General features: G+C 38.2%; 2 protein-coding genes across 3 annotated transcripts in view; one reads left to right on the top strand and one right to left on the bottom strand.

The window, feature by feature from the left end:
- TG (thyroglobulin) overlaps positions 1–24,013 on the bottom strand; it is a gene marked incomplete at its 5' end in the record, with an annotated part of 153,418 nt that overhangs the window by 33,283 nt on the left and 96,122 nt on the right. The gene's annotated exons all lie outside the window — the stretch shown is intronic.
- Positions 2,250–23,181, top strand: SLA (Src like adaptor). Of its 2 annotated transcripts, XM_082754690.1 has the most exons (8): positions 2,250–2,403; positions 7,671–7,759; positions 13,342–13,441; positions 16,466–16,552; positions 17,869–17,972; positions 18,661–18,792; positions 20,155–20,287; positions 21,234–23,181. In XM_082754690.1, exons 2-8 carry the CDS (start codon positions 7,699–7,701, stop codon positions 21,451–21,453), a joined length of 837 nt encoding a protein of 278 aa, XP_082610816.1. In that variant the 5' UTR covers positions 2,250–2,403; positions 7,671–7,698; the 3' UTR covers positions 21,454–23,181. The 2 variants fall into 2 exon arrangements, with proteins under 2 accessions (XP_082610816.1, XP_082610817.1); XM_082754691.1 differs by lacking the exon at positions 16,466–16,552.

Below are 24,013 nucleotides of genomic sequence, written 5' to 3'. Positions count from 1 at the left end.
CACTAACTCCTTTTTCCATTTAGCTTAATAGATTGTTCTACAAAGACTAGATTTAAAGTATTTTCAGAAGTTTTCAACTTGAGGCTTTTTTTTTTTTTTTTTTTTCTTGTAGGGTTGTATTTCAGTATCCTGAGTTTCTCTTTTTTACACATCTAATTCTGCATAATGGCAGGTGCTCCAGAGTCACACTTACAACACAGCCAGGTGGCAGGGCTGTATGTGAAGACATCAATGTCATTTTTTTCCAGGATTTCACACAAAGTCTGTCTTCAAGAATCTGGAGGAGTAGAAAACTTTGGGACTGACTCTGAGATCCTCTATCACAGCTAATAAACTATCTGGGAAAAATAACTGGCAGATGTGTGGCAAACACTACTGCACAAAGTGCGATAGGACATCAGCAGGTCAGTACAGCAATGGAAAGAGGAAATAAATATTTTCTTCCTCTATAGCCATCTATTAGCACAGTGAATTCCAGACTAAAAAAGGGGAAGGGGAGCAGGGAGGGATTCTCTGTCTTTCATCAAAAATAACTTTTTGAAGATTTTCTTTTTTAGATATGATTCTTGCAAAATCCCTCTTTGCTGCAATAGGAGGGAGCCTTGCAAGCGCAATGCTCCCCTCTCTCAAGTGACTCACTGGGTGCCTGCCTAAGGTTAGTGACTTGAATAACAGGATATGAACACTTTTAAGATGATGCGTAAAGCCCCACTAAACTTACATCAAAACTTTCTTCCATTTAGATATAAACATTACCTTATCAATTATCTTATCATTTAAAATAAGGTAGCTGAATGCATCAAGAGTGTAAACTGGCTCCCATCACCCACAAAAGTAAATAGCTACCAGAAGCAGGCAGAAGTAACAAGGAAATGGATAAATTTATTTACCATCCTTCACTGAAAACTCATCTGTTCCTCTAAGAGTTGGAAACAAACCACAGAGGAGATTTATCACGTTTCTAATGGAGCACATTCTATTAAGCAAATCCAACTTCTTTAGTGTGAGTGTCTCTTCCTCTCTTTTCTGCTGAGTCCTGCCCCACTTGTCAATGGATGGTGGCACATAACCTCACCCCTTGTAAAGGCACAAAGACCACAGAGACCACAGATATAGGTCAAAAGGTTCAGGAAAAGGCAGAGTTCTGCCTCAGCCTATTCCCATGTCTGGCACAGACGTCCCCAACCCCTGCTCTTTTAGAAATTTCAGAGACATTAATATATCCACTCAGTGAACGCTGTTAGGGAAAGTGCATGCCATATCTCTGGGATTTGAAGAAAGCAATAGGGTCCTAAACAAAGTTTAACTGGCTGGGATAGTGATGTTACATTATGGTAAAGCCAACTCCCCAGAGCACTGGCTATCACTTTTAGTTGTCATCATCAAACAGACGGGCATTACAACGACCACTTGCTCAGAGCTGCTCCAGCATGAAGCAGGAACTCTACTTGTGTCTGTTGTTTTTGTTTGGTTGGTAGTTTATGCTTTTGTTAGTTTTTAATTTACTGTACAAAATAGCTTATATGAGTTTTTCAGAACATATCTAGATCATAACAGCAAAGGGCAAAACTCAATAAATCGCTCCGACTTTTTCATTCACGTCTGCAATACTATATTCCCAGAAGGCTTTAGACATATTCGTATCTTGGTTTCCCCACCTCAGACACTGAAATGAGAGAGGTCCTGGGGCTCCTGTTTCACTTTATACAACATTGATGTGAAAGTATGCTTCACAGACAGGCTTTTAATCCATGTTCTTCCACTGCTGATATTGAGCTTCAATTATGTGCAGACAAGAGGTGTTTCAGGGTGCAGTGTAAAGAATAAAGCAAACCTTGGGTTCCCATTCAGGCTCAGTAAGAGTGAGAGACAAACTTTTTTGCCTCTTCCTGTCTGTCTGGGAAAAAAATAGTAATAATTAAAAATAAAAATAAAAATAGCAAAGCTACATAAAACAAAACCATTGGGGACTGAACGTGACTGGATAAATAAACTTTGGAAAAGAGAAAGAGGGAAATAAAAAATACCTTTCTGTGCAAGTAAGGTAAAGCAGGTTATTTTGCTCATATATGTGTATATTTATATCTGATTAAACCAGTCCTGATGCAATATGCTGAAAACCTCCCTGTTTTCCTCAGCCCATGGCGTCTCGAGTAGTGACTTGCAACAGGAACCTCATCTGTTGCAAACATTTTGAGCCTTCCTTATTTCTCAGAGAGGAAGTATGTGGCCTGTTTGGCAAATGCTGCTCTACATGACAGCGTGAACTTCACAACACACTCATTCGCCCGGCTGCTCCTCGCCTTGATCAGCTAAACCTTGCTGGCAGCGTGAGAGCAGTATTATGACTACGGCTTTTTTGAGAAATACTGCAACCTGGAATATCATGCCCAGCATTTAAAGGTAATCATTACTCTGATACATTTTAGATTATCTGTATATAGGACCAAATCTTCCAATGTTTATTTATGTAGAAGAGAGCTTTATTTCCTTAATAATGACAGCATTCAGACCATGGATTTCAAGTACCGTCTAAGGTAGAAATAGAAAAGCCTGCCTTGATCCTTTTCACAAGGACTAGCACTAAGCATAGAAGGCAAAAGAAGTATTTCTACTGAAAGCTGGTATTAAGAGACATGCATAGGACCTTCTGCTGAAGCAAACTGCAGCTCTCTGTAACACAAAACGTGAGAAACGTCTCAGACAGATTAATGGGCTTTTTATTCAAAGTGTTAAAAGTTTGCATAATGTGGCATTTGTGTTGTTTCACAGTACTCAGATTTTGCATGTGTCTGTGAATTACCTTGACTGCAACATTACCTTGCTCTTTCTAAGTGCAAAGATACAAGTGTCTCAAAGCTGAAAGGATGCTCATTTTGATTAATGACAAATTAAGGGAAATTCACAAAAAGATACAATTTAGTAAATCAAAACTGATTTTTTCTCCAAAATAAGAAATGACAGGCTGTTGGTGTTTACATTTTCAAGCTAAATGGGATTCAGATATTACCTGTGAACATTACTAAGAACTAAATTTTAAGACCTTGAAGGTATAGATGTCAATGTCAGGTAGCAAAAATAAAATCAGGTATAACATCTCAGGAATGATAAATTTCCTCATTTTACTGGTCTGCAGTATTCTTTGTAGAATGTCTTTACTTGAGTGCTTATTTTGTCTTTTTATTTCTCATTATTTATGTTTCTTCAATATTTACTAATTTTAAGTCATTTGAAATAAAACTTTGACAAAGTTCTTATAAAGCAATGGAATTTCCCCTATGCCATGATATGTAAGTACTCCAGAATGACATTTTCTCAGAGAACAGATTCTGTGAGAGGAAATTATTGTTAGTGTGCTGCTTGCAGGAACGGAAGGTGTAAATTGTACCACAGGTTTTGAGACACATGGTTTAGGTCAATGAGATTCCAGTCTTGAAAGGTGATGGGATCATATTTGCCGATAGCTCTGCCCCTGACAAATAGGACACAAAGCAGGATTGGGGCTGTAGATGTTTCCTCACCTTCCTTTTTTTTTTTTTGGTAGCTAAAATAAAGTAGTAAAGATGACTAAATCCCAGTAGTTGTGGGTTTGCAAACAGTTATGGCAGCAGCAACCTGATTCCCTTAAATGTCATATGTGCAAATGGAAAGGGCCAAAGCTGGGGAGATTGCAAATGTGGTCTTAATGGTTAAAATCAAGTTTCCACACAAGCCTGAGGAGGTGGCCTGTAAACGGGCAAAGCTACCCTTACACCTACAGGTAGAACTGGGCTTGGTGTGCAGCCCAGCTGCTGCACTCCTCTGTGCAACGCCTGGGGTTTCTAAGACAAGATATCTATCACTTCACCTTAGTTCTTCCCAAATAGCCATCAGTGGACAGTTTTCTTAGGGTCTGGTGTAATTATCTGCTTGTGCAACAGAGGATGCAACCTCTAATTGTATGCCAAACCCTGCGAACCCAGCAGATGTAAGTCAGACGCAGTCCCTGGAATAAACTCTCCATTTCAAAAGAATATCATCTATAAAACTGTAATTGTTCTTCTATTTACTGAAATGATTAAAAATGGGCTCAACCGCAAGATGCTTTACAGTTTCCTGTAAGTCTATTTTTGCAGAGTATCTCAAAATTTGAGAAAGCCACCATACAGTTTATCGTATAACGATATAATGAATTTGGATTGTGTTGTCAATACTCACCACAAGCACAAGATACTTAAATGATCAAGATCTATCATGTACTTAACAGTCATGTGCAGTGTTACTTTAGAAATACTTAGGACACTAATTCATACACTGTTACCCTAAAAACGGTGATATGAAATTGTCAGCGGGCAAGTACAACAACCTTCTCATCTGCCCCCCTTCAAACAAAACTTCACATTTCTTCCATTTCAATTCCACTTTCTAATATTTCAGAGTTAAGCCATACCTCAGGACATTCATTCCACCATCTTTGACTGGACTTTTATAAAAATTTAAAAATAAGCACTTTTACTCTGCCCGATGTGTAATGACAAGTGTCCTTGGTGGGAAAACCAAGTCGGACATGTCATTTTCCTTTTAATCACTTTGGATTAGCAAGTCAACAGCAGCAGTCACAGTTTTCTATTTGTCTTTCCTTTTTTCTTTTTCTTTCTTTCTTTCTTTTTTTTTTTTTTTTTTTTTTTTAATTGAATACTTCTGCCTTGAGTCTAGAGAACATCTTAAAGCCTCTTCCACCTTCAAGATTTAATGCTGCCACCAATGGTAATTAGTGACAGTGAAACTTGGCATGGAAAATGTTGTGAGGCAGAGCAAACTGTCTGTCACGCTAGTGACATCACAGTCCAAAATGCCATTGCTCTTCACTATTACTGTAAGCACCTTATAACATTTTTGTTTTCCATAAGTCAGATTCTTCCATCTCTAACATAACAGCACTGAGCTGCATGCTCCTTCGTCTTGTTGACTTCAGAGGTCCTTTGAGAGGAGCAAGGTCATATAAAGCAATGATTCGTACAACAGAAGTGAGCAGTTTAGTTTTGGATGCACTCTTCAAAAATACAAAGTAGGCACATGGTTTTGTCCTGGACTCCTAGTCCTTCTGGTCTAGACAGCAAGCAGTTTAATTCCCAGCAGCATAGCAGCAAACCTTCAAAAGCATATCAGGTATTTTTAAAGCAACATTTAGAGTTCAGACACCTAAATACCACCTAGGAAATGAAGGTGCCTTGCTCAAATGTGCCGTGCTTTTAGAAAGTTGGTAAGTACAAGGTAAAATTTTCAGAATTCTTTCCATCATGTACAAATGCTCCATCTCACTTTCCAACATGACTCAGGCACCCTTGAAAATGGTATCCACTGCATCTTAAGAGCATGAAAAAAGCTCTTAAAAGCAGTCTGTCACAAGCCTGATCACTAGTAGGATGCCTTGCTCTTCTGGCCCTCAAATACCAAGAAATCAGAATAAATGGGCACACAGAGGTAGGATTGCATTAATTTTATTTGTGTGTGGTTTTGTGACACAAAATTCAAGTGCTATTCTCATCTAGATAACAGTTGCATGTGTTAAAATTCTAATCAGGCGTAAGATATCCATGCTGCCATGCTTGGCACCTATCTGGAATTGCACAAGCCTTTAGTAACTGTGGCTTAACATCAGCTTAGCTAGAGCTGAACTGCCCTTTTAAGTACTGCAAAAATATGGTTACTACAGCACAGATCTCAGTGAAGGTTATCTGTCCAGGTATTTATCCCAGTTTTCTGGCTGAGCTTTTCACTCCTGCTGAGCTCTCTATTGTTGTGCCCAGGAAATTTTGCTGGCTAATTTGAAGATGCGTCACGAATGTCTATAAAACCATTCTATGATTATATCTGTAGCTACCGTATTGGCTACACTATTTCTGTCTGTTCTTGTTATTTTTAATGGTATATAACCGAGGAAAACATTGAAGAAATTAAAATTATTTCTTGTGGAAAAAATATTCAGAGTTAGTTTGGGAAATTATAAGCCTGCAGATAGACAGTGGCTACCAAAATGAATTCTCGGGTTAGTTTTCAAAACTCAGGTGCATTTAAACGGAGAATAATTTAGTGTTTTCTACCAAGGGAAGCCATTTATTATTTATCCAAATAGTTTATTTAAGGTTACTCTTGTACTATTATTATTCTAGATTTCCTAGATAAAGCAATGGAAGAGGTTTTTATTCTTGTGAAAACAAATTTCATGCATTTTTCAGAAAGACATTTGTACAGCTTTATCCTACACGTGTTACAAACTACTATCTGAATGCATACAGTGAAAAGGAGAATGAGCCCTTTGGTCAGCGAAATAGAGACTTTTAGTAAAGAAACTTTGGGAACAGAACTAAAAAGCTTGAAAACTGTATGAGGCAGAGTCAAACTGTGCACTACCATCTGTTTTAGCACATATCTACTTGCATTTGATAAGAGGCAAATTATTTTTTCTTTAGAAGAGTATTTTATTCTGTAGGGCATCTCCCTGAATTCTCACTAATATATGAAATATGTATTGTACTAAGCAATATACTCAGTTTTGCCAATCTTATTCCAAAAGACAATTAGTGATAAAGCATCACTGTTTTCAGCAGTACAGCTTCTCAAGCTAGACACCACTCTAACACCGCCAGGCTCTCACCTATCATAAGTAAAGAAGAACATCCCAAAGACAGCAATCATCTTTGAAACATCTATGCTTAAAGAGATAGAAAGATAGAGATTGCACCTGAGTTTAGTAGAAACACACAGGATGCTGCCAGATCTCCTGTTATCACTTTCATGGGGCAAATAAAATAATCTTTAAAAAATCATTAGTTATTAGCTAGTGGTGTTGACGTTTTTATTTTAAATTAAAAATTCAAATAGATACAGCTTATTTGCCTCTGCAAATATTCAATAGCATATGACAGCTTCCAATTCAAAGGCTACTTCTGCCAGTTCATGGACAATTAGGTTCATGGAGAATTAGGACAGGCAGAGGAGAATGACCTCTCCCTGGCAATATTTAATTTCATGACTGTCTGATGCCGTATTTCTTGTACATCCACCCAAACTTTGCAAGACACAATTCTGAAGAATTTGCACCACTCGCTTGATGCAGGAGTGTTTCGAGATCAAACACTTTGAGGCAATGTGTTACTTTTAAGAAGGAAAAAAAAAAAAAAAAGGAAAAAAAGAGGGTGGGGGGGAACATTGCCCACATTTGCTGAGATCACAACTGCATCAGAAGAAAACCACTGAGCAACATTCTTACTGCTCGGCAATAAGGCAACACAGTACCGAGAGCTGAAAAACAGATACGTCAATCTAATTAATTTCTTTGTACCTTAAGAGCTCCAAATGTTGTAAAGAACATTTTGTATCTAAAATGACTGTACAGGCATGGCTTTGCTGTGACTTCCTATTGTGCTGAGGTACTGGTAATGGAAACTTTTACTACGCTGCGTTCTTCTGAGCAACTTCCCTAGCTGTGGTTTTCTGCTATTCCCCTGATAAAAGCACCAAAGTGGTGAGAGTTTAGCAAATATGTAAAACTCTCGCAAGAACTTGACAAAAGAGTTCTCAAAAACAAAACCATATAACATCGGAGACACCAAAACTGGGTCATTTCTTATGTGTTGGCACAGCAGGTGTTATTCTGAAGTTTAATTTCAATGTCTTCTTTGATTTAGTTCTGAAGAGCTTTGACAGAAGTACACAATGGGAAATACTATGAAAATGACGAGAGCCTCTGCAGAAACAAATGTGGCGAGCCAAACAGGTAAGCACTCATTTAATTTCTTTCAAGAGAAAAAGATGTTCAAAATATATGGTACATTCATCTGTGTGTCTTCCTTCATCTGCCTGACATAGAAAAAAAAACAAGGGCATGACTTTGCTGTGGGAGAAGGAGGGCATCCTGTAGACAGTGTTTGTTTTTACAAATATTCCAGCGTGTTTTCTAAACACTTTAAGTAAAAAAATAAAATACTTTAAAACTATTATTTGCTGGTGCACCTTGAAAGATGCTCCTTCTGATTCAGAAAAAAAATGACATGCTTTGGAAACAAGAAACACACTGTATTTTGACAAACTTCCGTGTGATATTTTATGCAGTTTTTCTTGAATTTGCTTTTTTTTTTTTTTTTTTTAGGTTAAAGCCTTAATAATGTCATACTTGCACTGAACCTGAAATCCACTGTTAGACAGTTGTATTAAAATTAGCGTGCAACCAACTTTCCATATCACTAGGTTTAAAAATAAAGGTTAAGGGAAATTATGCATTTTACAGGCCAAGCTTGCAAAGGGGCATTGAAAACAGTTGCCCCATGCATCCGCACATGAAAAATATCATGCTGTACTGAATCCTGTGGGCTGGCAGAGATCATGTGTTTGAGTAGGAAAGCAAGAGAGTTTCATTGATCTTTTACTCCCAAACAGCAAGTGAGTAGGTGGAGAGTAAGCACAGCCTAAGATATCATACCTCAATTTGCCAGAGAGGTGGTAAAAGAGCTGCAATAAATCATTCCCAAGAGGCGTGGAAGAGAACACAGTTTTGTCTGTGTTTTTTTTTTTTTTTTTTTTTTTTTAAGTGTCAGGAGGAAGGTGTTAATCAAAATCTGGGGGTTCTCCATTAGGATGCTCCAGTTGTGCTTCCTGGTTTTGTAAGGATAGAGAATCAGGCTGGTTTCATCCCTGCTTGAAGGAAATCCATCCCTGCTTCTAGCATGGCCAAGATCTAGCTGACACAGGCAGCTGTATAGCCCTGGGTGCTAATAAAGCATAGACCAAACACCGATAATGACATATAACATGAACTGCCCATTTACTATTTATATAGAGAACCTACGCTGATGTTCCTAACAACTGCCATCACAAATACCACAACCATTAAAACAGAGATATACATCCACTCAGAGCAGGACTTTGCAAGGGTATGAGGGCTTATTGCCATGGCCAAGATTTGAAGTTTGTGTTTTTTCCGTACCTGGTGCAAGTCATGATTTAGCAGGACTAAAGCCAACTGCTTCCCTTCCAATTAAATAAATAAAACCTGTCTCTAAAAGGTAACTCAGTAAATGTTGGTAGCACAGTGATCTCAATGGGAAATTACCCATACAGGAATTAAGAGCTCGACACGTCTAGCACTTGTAGAGAGTTGCTTTGTCAGATCGCACCCAACCTTCAGCTCTCCAGTATTAGTGACACCTGCTAAGGACACAGGGAGGTCTCAGACACTCTCACCCAGCTGAAATTGCACTGGATACTTATGTTTAATTAACCAAAGCCAGCTGTAAATGTCTGCAAAGGTCTTGTGATCTCTTAGTCTAGATCAGGCCAGTATCTTTCATAAGGGTTTAAATGTTGTAATTGAAGTCAGGCATAGAAGCATCAGTACTGTCATCCAAATCCAATGGAAACAGGTTTTTGAAACAGAACACAGTACTAAAAGCATCTATTGTGGTTAATCCAATGATTTTGTATTTATTTGTCTCCCTGAGAAGATCAAACTACAAAACATATTGCCAAACACTGAATGTTTCCCTTCAAAACCAGCCACCTTTTACTTTAAGAGAGGTGGAGGATGCAATCCACAGACTTACAACAGCAGCCCAAGCAGTTATTGGGAAAAGCAGGCTCGTTTCAATAGAATGGAGGGGAAATAAAATAGAGGGGAAAATAAAAGAAATAATACAACAGAAAGGAAGAGAATAGCAGATAATTGGAATTGATCCGCACTGTTAATGTACTTGTCAGACCCCTGTAAGTCCCTTGTGTGGTCTGAGAGCTGCACTGAAGGCATAACCTTGTGCTTTTCTCACCTCCAACACATCATTCTTGGTCGTAGAAAAAAGGAAAAATGCATAGCATGCATTTCCCCAGGAGGTATCTGGACTCCAAATACGACTGCAATGCATCTGAAAGCACACTGTGTGGGCATCCCTGACATAACTGAGGTACAGACACCAGGGTAGTTGCAGCAGCAAGGCGTCATCAGGGGTTGTGAGCTCACCCCCTCATTTTTCCTCCCTTGGGACCCTGAATCAGGGGTCAATCCTTTTCTCAGCTGCATACGGCTGCACCTGCATAACTCTCAGTTCCTGAGCTGGCTGGTTTTGAACTAATTTTGGTACACGCCATTGCTACCCTGCAGCCACACCTTGTGGTTACTGCAGCACAGGCAACCACCCAGACACACATGAGTGCCCTCTTTTACCCTCTCTGGGATTCGCCATGCCATAAATCACAGCATTCACGCTGTGGGGCTACGCAGGGACCTGGGTTTGGATGCAATCCCTGTGCTCTCCCCTCCTCTCTAAAAGCGATTTGTAGCCCACTCACAGCTGGCCTCTGAATGAGTAATTTGGGGCATGCAGTATTCAGTCTCACACCTTTGCAAGACATCTAGTACTTGCAGGTATCTAAAACTACTGTGTATTTCATATTCATCTTTTACTGCTCAAAAAAGAAAGGAAAAAAAAAAGAAAAAGAAAAAGAAAACTGATTCAGTTGAAATGATGGTACTTCAATCTTTCCCTTCTAACTTTTATGTTGTTCCATTTTACCTGTAACATACACACTCAAAGTAGGGAGGAGAGGTTGTGTTAGAAATAAACTCGGTCAATTCTTTTTTCCTTTGCAAGTTGAAAGTGTGGGGAGCTCATCAGACCAAAACTATCAGAAATTTAGATGTGGAGAAAGAGGGTAATTTGTCTAGTCCCTGCTTCGAGGCTTTTGTCTTTGAAAGAAGCTCGTATGGGTTTTGTGAGTGCAGTGGGGTATTTCACATGACCAAAAAACCCAGTGAGGTTTGATTTAAATACCAATTAAAATGAGGGCTTGTTTGTTGATTGGAAGCCTTGAAAGGGTTTGGTTAGTACGTTTCCTCTAATATAAGTACACACATTTTAAGAGGCAAGGTTTGTATGGATGCTGCAGCCAACACTATGATTAATTCCTTCCTTTTCAGAACTACAAATTAACATGCAAAATTGAAACAAAAACAGATATAAAGATGAAAGTGTAAGTAAAATTGTGCAGATCTTCCTAGGGTAGAGAAAAAGTCATGTACCCCCCAGTGCATAATGAAATGCAAACCACCACATACACAAGGCAGAAAAAGTACTTGTTTTCCACACTTTCAGTATGGAAACAAAACATTTATAAATAAATAGCTTAAGTTTTGTTTCTTCGTTAAAAAAAATAATAATCTAAATGCATTTTCATTAAGCTAAAAAACTAACATTGAATTGTACTACTCTCTAACAAACTGCAATGATAAATTAGATGATGGCACTTTATCCTCACTCTGCAGGTCTTACAATGTACTTTCTGGCATTTATGTCTTGTAGTCCTGGGAAAACAGATCACTATCTTGAAAAACATTCAGCACTAATACTGAGGTACCATAAGCCTCAGGTATTACAGTGCAGTTTCATAGACAGAGATGTATAAGTGTTAGTGCATAACAGGAAAGCAATTAAAGACATATTTAGCAGAGGATTTCTTCAAGATAGATGAACTAATTACAAACTGAGTTACAGTAGACTAAGCACATCAGTTAGCTGATTAATGTAAAGGTACTGGACTAGTTCTCTTTAATTCAGTGATGCTAATCAACTAAGAAAAACATGGTAATACTAATACAAAATACACTGACAAACTAATCCATGTCTACTCTAGACTCTGTCTATACATAAGGATGCTTGCTAACTGTATCATGAGACTACTTCCATGGACAACAGCCATCAAGACTAAACATGCTTACAGTCATTTGGAATATGTGTTAAATCATCTACTACATTGTATAACACTGGTTCCTACTTCATAACAATGAAAAACTACTCAAAATTAACTGAGAATATATTACTTTTTACTAGTTTTAAACCACAGATGTAGAATATTTGCCTTATCACATATTCTCACTATCACTACTGTAAGGATAGCTGGAAGTGTTAAGATTCTCATTTTGAAAATGGTTGTTCTCTGAAGCCTTGACTGTTTCCCTCAGCCTTTCATTATTATCATTATGAGTTACTTGTAAGGTCCTAGATGCTGGAAACACAGAGCCAGTCTCAGACTTAGTTCTAGATGTTTTTCCTCGATTTCACTTAAAACAAACAAACAAAAAAAAACTGACTTCCTTAAAAAAGGCAAGTTAATGAAATAGCTATATTAAACGGGTAAATTAACAAGATATAAACACGTATCTGTATCCCTAAGAAATTTCTTTATCTGCTCCCTTTAATTCATTCCTATTTTTGCACATGTTGAACTGCTCAGAGTGGGCAAAGACAGAGAGCTGTCCACCTCTGCAAATATACCGTTAGATGGTATTACTAGGGCATGGGAAGCTGATCCTGCTTGTGGCAGAAGGAAAGTTTAGTCTCCCCACATGCTGGTAGAAGGATGTATTTATTGCTCACCTCCAGCAATAAAAGTAGGCAGTACATTACACGAACCCTCTTGCCAGGAGGTCCAAAAGCTCAAAACACACAGAATCATACATTTCTGAATCTCCCACCCATCAGCCTTTCCTGGGTACCACAGGCTCCTGCTGGATGAGGAGCTCTTAAACATTTGATAGTCCAAGCTGTGTCCATTGCCCGAAGTATAGTCGTCATCCCTTGGGATCCCAAGGGACTCGGTTCATGTCCTGTACAGTGTAGTGTAGCCCAGAGTCATCCCAAATGATGTAAAAGGCCTTCTTATCTCTTTAAAGACCTCAGTTCTGCAAATTGCAGTTATACAATGATTAATTATATATTTTGTCTCTCATTAGTGGAAATGAGCATCAAGTGCTACCTCTAGAACAGTTTCCATACAAGGGGGGAGAATAAAGATCTGTCTGTTCATTAAACTGATGGCAAATGGGCAATAATAGCCATGCTCTCATTGACCTTAATCTGAAATAATTTCATACCTTCCAAAACTACCAGCAATGAACTGAAAAATTCAACATACATCTTTTCCTTAAAGGAAAGCATGGTTCAAAATTGTAGCTGGAGGCGTTTAGAGACAGGGACATTAATCAAACTAGGTTTCTTCCTGATACTATAAATACTTCCTCATTTTGATAGTTTCAAACTAAATATGTCCTTTAAATATGGTAATTACTAGAAAAAGTGGTCTAAAATTATTTAGTTATAATTAGCCAAATGTCCTTTTTAAATTTCTAATATCTTCATATTCTTCTCCAAAGTTATAGGCTCATCTTTAGCTCTCTATGTTTACCAAGTGACATTTTAGTGAGATTTTTTCCCATATTACTTTCTATAAAATACAGCATAGACAATGAAAAATCTATTTCTGTTTCAGAACATTATCATCTTTGTAAGTGACATTTTCATCCTTCTTTAACAGCTCAGGAGAGTGATTTCCTTGCCGTCCTCTATGACTATCCCTCAGCAGACATAAGCCAACCTATATTTCATGTAGGAGAAAAACTGCGTGTGCTATCAGAGTAAGTTGATCCATTTTTTCAAATTAGGTTTTATTACAATTGATGCAAAGCTATGTTTTATGTAGCTTCTGGATACAGTTTAGCAAAACAGAGTTCAAACTCTGCAACAAAGGATGCTTAGCCATAGAGTAAATTTTCCTAGAGTCTAAAGATTTGGGATTTTAAATTTTTCTTAGATACTTGGATTCTTCTGAAATGTCTTCTCAAGCTGGATTCCTTAAAATAGGAATCAAAGCAGAATTCTGCTTTGAAAAATGATTTTGAGCAAATAACCTCACATTAGTGGGAAACAGATTAAGAAAAAATAATTTGAATCGGGTAGAAAAGGAAAATGGTTCTGAGTTTCTTCACTTCAGGCCTCTCTGTCTTACCCTTTTCAATCTAATAGTTTCTTCATGATTAGGACCTTGAATTTTGCTTTACATTTGAGACACCTTTAATAAAATAAAATAAAATATATATATTTAAATTCAATCTGCATTTTCTTAATGGGAATAAAAAAATAAATGTTTTCCCAGCTGGTTCTGCTAAAAAAAATAATAATCCCAAAAGGAAGTAGGCTTAAGAACACTAGCTTAGACTGACCTTATGTACAGTATAAATACTGCCACACACAAGAATAAGCACACCTTCTAAAACAGAAGACAGCGGCCTTGATATTCTTTTATGCATAACTTGTATAAGCATACAGTGACCTCCTAGGAGTCACTCAGCCCCATGGCCCCTGTTTTTACAGCTTAAAAAGAAATGAGAGATTTCAGTTTTGCAGCTGGCAAAGCAGATGGATTCAATGGGAGACCAAAGGCATTCATAGCAGAGATATCCTCTAAGGATTTCTAAATTAATGGCAAAAGTCTCTGGGGAAGTCAGAACATCAAAAGGCTGGAGGACAGAAGTACTTAAGAGAAATATCACAGATGCTTCATGAATTCTCAGTCTTCTCCAGACCACTGTGACCTCCTATGGCCTTTGTCAGCAACAAGACACAGAGCTATATGGACTCAGAGTGCCTGAAGTTATGTTCTGCTGACATGCTGCTTTTCCTAAACCTGGAGATCACAAGACTCACGCAATACCACCAGAAGAATTTATTTTGCTGATGAGAGCTTCTCTAAATCCAGGGTGTTCTGTTCTGGTAATTTCTAGCCAATTAAACCTTGCTTATGCTTGTGTAACATTTAAGACATGGTACAATTGCCTTACCTTGGAAATCCCAGCTTAAAGAATCAGTCCTAACTTTCATCAGCTGTGGCCCCTCATAACACCACAGAACTACATCTACCCATGTCGTTGTGAATGATACATGCTGCATATCATGCACACACATGTGGTGTATGGTATGACCTGCTGGACATACAGCTTCTAAAAGAACTAGGCTTTTGCAGCTGCAGTTTTTATCATGTTTGTCTGTGGTGCAGCTATCAAGAACTTCTGGTAGTGAACAAAGACCAAAGTAAGCCTGGATGGGAGTTTTCCTGATTTTGACCAGCTTGTGCACAGAAGAAAAGATGCTTCAATGCTCAATGCAAAGCACAGTATCCTATTCAAGGGCCTGTTCTGCCCAGCTGGTGTATGCACCAGTGTTAATGGGAACTATTTGCATACAGGCTCTTGCTGTACATAAGCTGTGATGTAATTTTTCTCCCAAGTCATTCAAAGAAGCAAAATACAGTGGAAGAGAAGAGCACCATGTCACTACCAGATGTACAACTGGATTTAGCTTGCACTAGTTGGACCTGCTGTTTGATGGACCAGCTCCAGTGATGTGCCCCAATCTACATAATTTCTGTGGCTTCTGCCTCAGAAGCCACTCTGGGACTTTTAATAATCACAAGGATTTTATAGCATTAGCAGTATTAGAATTTGTAAGAAGGTAGATGCTGAGTATCTCAGATTTTTTGTTCTTCCAGTTCTTGGTTCTGGCTGGGAGAGTTGTGGGAAAAAAAAAAAAAGGGGGGGGGGGGGGGGGGGGAAGGGAGGGAGAGGGGAAGAAGGGGGCAAACAAAATGACATAAGCTTCTCATGGGTTATTTCAAGGCAGATAGACAGCTGCAAACAACACTTGCATGGCCTGAAATTTCCAGCTCAGTCTTCTCCTTTTTCCTCAGCACATACATTCTTGACCACAGAGCCAGCCACTATAAGCCAGAAAGTATAATTTAAGTGTTTCCAACTCAGCTGCCTTGACCTAATCTAACCAAGCATTGGGTCTGCTGTGTAGGAATTATTTGGGAGCATTGACTGCCACATTAACGGCCACAAAATGAGTATTTAAACACTACTATTTGAATTCAAACCCTTAAAGAAAAAGATGGAGAAAAAGCCACCAGTTATTGTAGTTGATCATTGCCATAAAACCCTTTCACTAGTCAATAGAGCGCTGCAACATCCCTGTGAAAATTCTTGTTACTCTGCCCTCCCAAGGGACTCAAAAGCGAAAGCCAGTACTCAATTCAGCAAGAGCCTAAGATAGATCAATGAAATAATATGCCTGGTCACCTACTTTCAGCTATGAGGTCTTTTTTATTGGAGCGTGGTCAGCAACTGAATTAAAAGGGAAAGAAACTCATGAAGTAGTTATATTAGATTAAAAACCTGTTTGCAGGCAGAGTTCATTTGCTGATATTACAGGAGGAATTACAGGGTTGCCTAGACACAGCATACTCAGCCATAATCTGAATGATTTGGATACCAAAGAAGTCCAGCTGTGGGAAGACAGAGCACAGCATGGCTTAACCACTGAGTATTTACCCTTCTTCTTTTAACTACAGAAAAAATATTTTATTACTTATGCAATTGAAATAGAACAAAAGCAGCTTATTTCTGTGTCCAAATTTAATCCTAATGTAGGATTAGAAGTGGAACTACTCTAAGTGAAAGAAACTCAGGTCCGTTTCTGAATATGCAGATTCAAAAACACAGACAAAAGTCTACAGCGTAGGCTGTAGGTCTTAACTCATTTCTAAAATGAGGACAAGCTCTGAAAGTACATCTGAAAATATCTATTCACTTGCTTTCACACAGTGAAGGAGGTTGGTGGAGAGTCCATTCCCTTACAACAGGTCGAGAAAACTATATTCCAGGAAAATATGTAGCAAAGGTTTATCACGGGTAAGTAAATGCATTTCCTTTAGCCTTCCAACACTACTTTTGTACATATACCACACTGATTAGTGCTATTTGGTGTCATAATAAAAACAACGCCAAGAATGAGTAGGCTGAAATTTTAATTGATAGCCTAATGTAATTACCCACATCTCACTTTCCTTGAAAACTGATATCAAATTAATATATAAGTTTAGAATATATGAAAATGAAAATCCTAGTTTTGAACAACTAGAAAGATCAAAAAGACCTCTGATGTCATACAAGATACTCAAAATACTTCTGCTGTGTGGACTGGTCTTTAATTTTAAGTCCATGGATAAAGAAATTCTGTTTACAAAGAACCTTTAATATTGACAAAAAGTGTATTTCTAGGCCACAGATGCTTTCAAGAACATAAACTCTCACACAGGAAGAGCTAGGACTCGTTCAAAGGTTTCATGTTGCCCTAGACACCAGTCCGGAAGAAAAACATTAAAGCATACACTTAAAGCTTTTCTGGAAAAGAGTTTTAATAGCTGTTTAATTTTAAGCATATGAACTGTGAACTTCACTGGAATTTATACGTGTGTTTAATTTTTAATATATTCTATATCCTGTTGGAATAGAGATGCTTTCCAAATTTTGGGGCACAGATATGGTTGTGGAAAAATACTGTCTGTTGTTTTCCCAAGACCAGGTCAAACAAAACAGAAGAACTATTTTATTTTAAAGTAATAGTAACTCCTATACCAGCATGGCAAGCTCAGCTACATCATTACTCACTAGCTGTGGCAAAATACAGCGGTGCACCAAGTTATGAAGTAAAATTAGTAGGACTAATGCCACTTCCCTTTATCCAGAAATCCAATTAATTTAGAAGATTAGACTGTACCGTAAAATAATTTTATTTTATTTGCGGTATATAAATATATAAAATACAATTAAAACAATAAAATAGAAGTTGCCTAAATGAAAGAGGGGGATTGAACTCAAGTATCTGTAATGCCACAGATATGCCATCAACATACCACATGGATATGTCCCTACCAATCTAGCTAAAGGCATCTTGAAAAGTTTCCTTTCCCCTAGTAAGTCTAAACCTTATTCGTTCTTGTCATAGTCTCACAAAAGTTATTCAAACTCAGTACATGAAAAAGGAGAGCAAGATTTTCTCCATAAACTGAGGAAATATGCCTGGACATAGTTGAGAGAAAACTACAGAAAGCACAGTGTTATTTTTGCAGTCACTTTCCTGGCTAATGCTGCACTTTCATGGCCACATGCTGCTCTCTTCTTCACTTGTGCCCAAATTTCAGAATTTGTGTTTTCCTGCTTCACAGCTGGTTATTTGAAGGGCTGGGAAGAGAAAAAGCAGAGGAACTTCTACAGCTTCCCAACACCAAGGTTGGCTCCTTCATGATCAGAGAGAGTGAAACTAGGAAAGGTGAGAAATATTTTTCCCCTTGATCTCAGGCATTAACAGTTTTATAACCTTTAATTCTCTCCCTATCCTGCTCCGCGTGGATCACCTCAGATCCTTAAAAATGTATGTAATGGGAAGGCAAAGGCACTCAGTGCAGCATGCCAATCTTTCACCAGTCACCCATGGCACAAACAGTGCCGTAAGCTGGGTTGATGGCCATGGAAAGTTCCACAGGCACCAGCACAAACAAGACACAGTTGTTTAAACATTGTTATTTACTTTGGTTGCATGCAAAGCTTATTAAGCAGTGGGACTTTTCAAATGGAGGAAAAGTCGTAGCTTTGCCTCGGTCTACAAAAAATTGTCTGAAGAAGCCATAAAATACACACAAAGCAGAGACTATGTAAACAGGTAGTTCTTTCACGCACATTTCAAAAATTATGTCTAATATTATCAGGGTTGCTTTCAATCCATTTTCCACCCAGCCTGTATTTGCTCTTATGATTGCCCCAGTCCAGGAGCAGGACCTTGCATTTGGCCTTGTTATATCTCACAACGTTCAACTAGGATGGCCTCTCTGTTTTGTCAGATCTTTCTAGGACCTTTTGGATCATTGTACCACATTTGAAAGATACATTGGTTATGGTCACCACTTGCCATGCAGAATTAGGACCCTACTTTGTTGTAATCAGTTCTCATGTTTTTCCAGGATTATATTCCCTGTCAGTGCGGCACAGGGAAGTGAAGCATTACAGGATCTTCCGCCTCCCAAACAACTGGTATTATATCTCTCCACGGCAAACGTTTCAGTGCCTTGAAGACCTCGTGAATCACTACTCAGGTAAAAACTACTGCAACTGCAGAACAAATATATTTTCCACTAGAAACTTGAAAACTATATATCAAAGGTCCAGAACATAAAGTTTTCTTTATGCCAAAGACTTGCAGCTACTACCATAGAAAAAGTTTAAATCTAGATCCGGCTGTCATTTATACCAATATCAGTCCAGTGGATGGCACCTGTTTTAATGACTGTTTTCTGGATTTATGGTAATCTAACCTGTGCCAGAGATATGTTGGCAAACAACACAATTAAGTGGCTGCAGTTGCCATACATTAAAATGAGAAAATTATAAGATGAAAGAGGAAGAACTGCAATAAATTAGTTGTATAAAAGTTACAAGAGAATAATAGGTTCTGTTTTAATTAGTAATTTAAAAAGTGTAAAGGCACAATGTTTGCATGTTTCAGGGGTAAATGAAAAAGCATGTTGGCCAAAGAGTATGCTTATAAACTGGAAAGAAAAAAAAAGAAGGGTTGCAACATACTCACTTACAAAACGCACAAAAGGAAATTTCAAGTCCAGTGATATAAAGTGAGAAGTAAGAATTGAAACAGGATAATATTTTTCTATACATTTCAGTTACCTGACACCTTTCTCCATTTAGAAAGAAGCAAACAATCAAACCCTATGATTCTCAAAGAAAAACACTCAACAATTTACATTTTTACTTGAATTATATCTACAAGAGCTGACATAGCGAAATTTAGCTCTCCTCATTCCCTCACCATCAGCTGATGCAGCATCTCACCCTGAAATAAGGCTAAGAGGTCTAAAACATCAGCAATTGCCATAACATTCTCTACTTGGGCAGAAGAACATAATGTAATGTTCCTAGTGGGACAAGGAGGAGAGAATAGAGAGATGAAATACAGATGAATGCAATCTGAATTTAATATGAACACACAAACTCTGATTCATTTCATAGCCATGTTCCAAAGTAAAGTAGGTACACATACAATCCAATCTCAGTGGTTGCATCTTGCATCTATTTTGTACTCTGTTTGCATGACTATGATGATGGAAAGCAAAAGCAGAACTCACAAAGTACTCAAGAAACTTGGCTTTAAGTCCCTGCTCTGTCATAAACTTCCTTCTAGATTTTTGGCCAGTCACTTAATCTTTCTGTGTCTCAGTTCCTCAGTCATGTGGGAAACAGATTCCTTGTTAAATTAAAAGGCAAAGGTATGAGGAAGAGAAGTTAAGGCTGTGTTATAATGTCCTTCCTGAGAATACACATTTTATTGATTACTACTACTACTGTGTCCAGAGGTGTTTACTTGAGCACGCACCAGGGAAGCAAAACAACAAAGAGAACAATGAGCAAGGATTAACTTTATGTGTATTCATTTCCCCATTCAGAAGTTGCTGATGGCCTCTGCTGTGTCCTTACAACACCCTGTCTTACCCAGTGCACTAACAACAACAGCGTAATGAATCAAGTTCCTCCTGTGGTCATGCGGAATAAAAACTTCAACTGGAGAAGCATTCACAGGTACCACAACGAACACAGACTGCCATAAACAACAAATTCTTTTTCCAGCCTTGTACGTACTAGCACTTACAACACAGGAGAAACAGCCGTTTGCTTCTCCTAAAACCAGTTTCAAATATTCAAAGTTGCTAGTAGCATATGAACCCATGAGATTTGGATGTCCAACTCTCTGATAATCTTAGTTCTCTAACTTTTGGAAGTACAGTTAACATTAAATAATTTCTCCTATCTGGACATTAGTATGGCTGTACATGCAGTCTCACTGGGACTCTTGTGTACTCTCCACTACAGGGGCAGGAGTAAGAGGCAGGCCATAATCCATTGTCAGATCCATCACTAAAGGCATACAAGCCCCTGTAATCAGAAATTTTTCTGCCTTGTTCACCTAGTGGCCACACACAAAGCAACAGAATTGTAATGAACGCATTGTCACATCTTTCCTGTTGACTCCCATTTCACACACAGCCCAAATGAAGGTTCATGAGATTTTTTTTTTTATGTCTTGACTGCAACTAGAGAAAATAGGTCAGGTTTCAGAAGCTGGTGAAATAACCACTTTCAGAAACAAAAATACCTCTTCCTTCTGAAGTGTAAACTTCCATCCATTACCCTTAATTCACAAAGCATTTTCATTTGCATACAAATGCAAGAATTTTTTTTGCAGTATTGAGGCCTTTTTTTACCTACAAATTAAGAAACTATATACATGTTATTTTCCTTGCTGATGCTCAAAAACAGTCAGATGCTACTGTTGTACTGTTTCAGAAAATCACTGAGACAGAAATGTCAGGTGACTCATAAGCCGGGAAATTTCTTATACAAAATTAACACTGTTTGGTTTAAAAATTTTTAGTATTAGACTAGTTAGTTAGTATTAGACTAGAATAGTTAGTATTAGACTCTGTTTAAGTAGCTGAAACAGTAATTAAACTTTATTCTTTTAAAGGCTGGAGATGACTGAAGATACTGAAAACACACTGGCAGCAATAGATGATTCTTGTCTCAGCTATGGCCTGAGGGAAAGCATCGCTTCCTACCTCTCCTTGACAGGGGATGACAACTCTTCTTTTGTGAGTGCCAGAAAGAAGAAAGCCCAGTCTCTTATATACACAGGGAGCAAGCATAAGAGCGCCCTTCACTTGCCACCTACATACTACGAAGACTGAACCTAGAGGGGTAAATAAAAACTGAGGGATTAAAAACAAACAGCAACCAGAGCACCCTGTGGTCTTGCAGTCCTTCAACAGCTGAGAGATACAAGTGCACCAGCTGATGATCAAATGCTGATTATGCTTCTGCATTTCCTCTTCTGAACATTAACCAGAGACCTTCCTAAAGGCACCATCCTAGCCATGGCAAATGCTAGGAGTTTGCCCAGCGCACCTGAAATATGACCTTGTTCATAAGCAAGACAAACTGAGACAAACTCTAAGTCAGGAGTCAAGTGAGGCAGAGGACTCTTCAGTAACGGTGATGCCCACCACTGTACAATGATAGGAAAGGACTATCTACAGCTCAATACCTTAATTTAAGTCTTAGTCTGGTATTTTCCATGAGGCTAAACCATGTTTACAGAACCTACCTATACTGAGAGGAAGAACCTTTTTCTTCTTCACATGTAATTGTTCATTACTAGTGATGTTGGGTTGGAAAGTCTCCAAGAAAATATCAAATAATGGGCATCCAAGGGACACTTTACATTGACTCGATACATAATTTTTACATATATGTGTATACGTCTGTCATTTTTACCTTCTAGGAGAAAAATGAAAAGTTATTGAATCTCCAAGTGGCTTTTAATTCAACTGGTGGGAATGGTCTGCAGTGTCACCAAAAGGTCACAAAATGAAAAAAAGACTTAACTCACAGAGAAGAGCAGTTCCTGCTTAGCCCTGAGATGGGAGTACAGGCATATCCAAAAGCAGAATTTATCTGGTCATAGTCTAGCAGATATTCATCAAAGAATAAAGTGTTTTTTGTTTGTTTAAGTGAAAAGTAAAAGTTCTTAATATCATACCTACCTGCAAGGGTAGGCTTGCAAAAGTGTGACCTTTGAAAAAAGAACAAGACTTTAACCTGATCTCTGGAAGGCACCCCATATTTATGTATAATATTTATATTAATATCAGATTTTTAAATAATTAAACTAAGTGAGCAAATCAGAAATACTGGATATTAAAGAGTTTTCTGAATTTCTTGTTTGAAGAGAGTTATGTGAAATAGTAATGACATTTCATCAAATTGCTTAAAGACTTCTTTAGGCAACTGGGTCGATTAAAATCTTATAGATTATAACTTTTTTTTTTTTTTTATATATATATGTACCCTTTGTTAAGTTGAAAAGAAGAACAATGCATGGCCCTTTGAACTTCATTTGTGATTGCTTTCTAAATCAAGTAGTCACTCACACCTGGGGGTATAAGATGCTACAATTTATATACCTGAGTGGAGATCTTTTCAATCCATTGTTCTGCTATACCATTTTGCACAAATCTGAGTTTAGAGACATAGCCAATTGGGTATGTGTGTATATATTTATATATATATTTCTTCTGTAAATATATTTCATTGCAAATGTGTGCTATACAGATCTTATAATAGATCATTTGCACTAGCAAGAGAGCAAGAGAAGTTCAGAGATCAAAACAGTTCACAGCCTATTTAAACGTTTTTCAGTATTTAAAGGATGAATGTAATTTGGCTGATAAACCTTGAACAAAAGGTTTGAACACAAAGCAAAATGAACTCAGGAACTCTAGATGTTTGTATAATCTCTTTACTATTACTGATTATTAATCTGTTATTGTGGCAAGTGTATTTTAACCAGTGAAATGTATATGGGGAGCATTACAGATTTCCAAGTCACAATTTGTATTTATTCATTAAAATAATATCTAGTAGTTACTTTGTCTTGCTTTTAGAAAATCAGAAACCTGGCAGAAAACTATTACAAGCTCCCAGTCTTGCAATGATACACCAAGAAGATATCTTTGATAGAACACAACAGAAGAATCCAAGAGTCCATGTAACCAGACAGCACTTCGAAAACACTTCAGTCTCTACTCTGTAGGAAGGGGATAAGACGTGTTCTGATGACAGGTACACAGACTCACAGAATGGTTAAGGTTGGAAAGGACATGAGGAGGTCATCTGGTCCAAGCCCCGGCTCAAACAGGGCCACCTGGTTGCCCAGAGCAGGTTGCCCAGCTCCACTTCCAGGTGGCTTCTGAATATCTCCAAGGAGAGAGACTCCACAACCTCTCTGGGCAACCTCTTCCAGTGCTCTGTCACCCTCACAGTAAAAAGAGTGCTTTCTGATGTTTAGACAGAACTTCTTGTGTTCTAGTCTGTGCCCGCTGCCTCTTGTCCTGTTACTGGACACCACTGAAAAGAATCACAGAATCACAGAATTGTCTAGGTTGGAAGAGACCTCAAGATCATTGAGTCCAACCTCTGACCTAACACTAATAAGTCCTCCACTAAACCATATCGCTAAGTTCAACATCTAAACGTCTTTTAAAGACCTCAAGGAATGGTGACTTCACCACTTCCCTGGGCAGCCCATTCCAATGCCTAAAAACCCTCTCAGTAAAGAAGTTCTTCCTAAGATCCAACCTAAAACTCCCCCGGCACAACTTTAGCCCATTCCCCCTCGTCCTGTCACCAGGCACATGGGAGAATAGACCAACCCCCACCTCACTACAGCCTCCTTTAATGTACTTATAA

This window comes from Aythya marila (genome assembly GCF_965140915.1).
Source record: "Aythya marila genome assembly, chromosome: 2".
Classification (NCBI taxonomy): Eukaryota; Metazoa; Chordata; class Aves; order Anseriformes; family Anatidae; genus Aythya; species Aythya marila.
The sequence above is the reverse complement of the archived record's forward strand: the minus strand, read 5'-3'. Positions and strand labels throughout refer to the sequence as shown.

Excerpts from the sequence above, each read along its gene's own strand:
- SLA (XM_082754690.1), top strand. The coding sequence starts at position 7,699 with ATGGGAAATACTATGAAAATGACGAGAGCCTCTGCAGAAACAAATGTG. Across the intron at positions 13,442-16,465 it reads AAACTGCGTGTGCTATCAGA|TGAAGGAGGTTGGTGGAGAG; the intron begins GTAAGTTGATCC and ends GCTTTCACACAG. Across the intron at positions 17,973-18,660 it reads AGAGAGTGAAACTAGGAAAG|GATTATATTCCCTGTCAGTG; the intron begins GTGAGAAATATT and ends ATGTTTTTCCAG.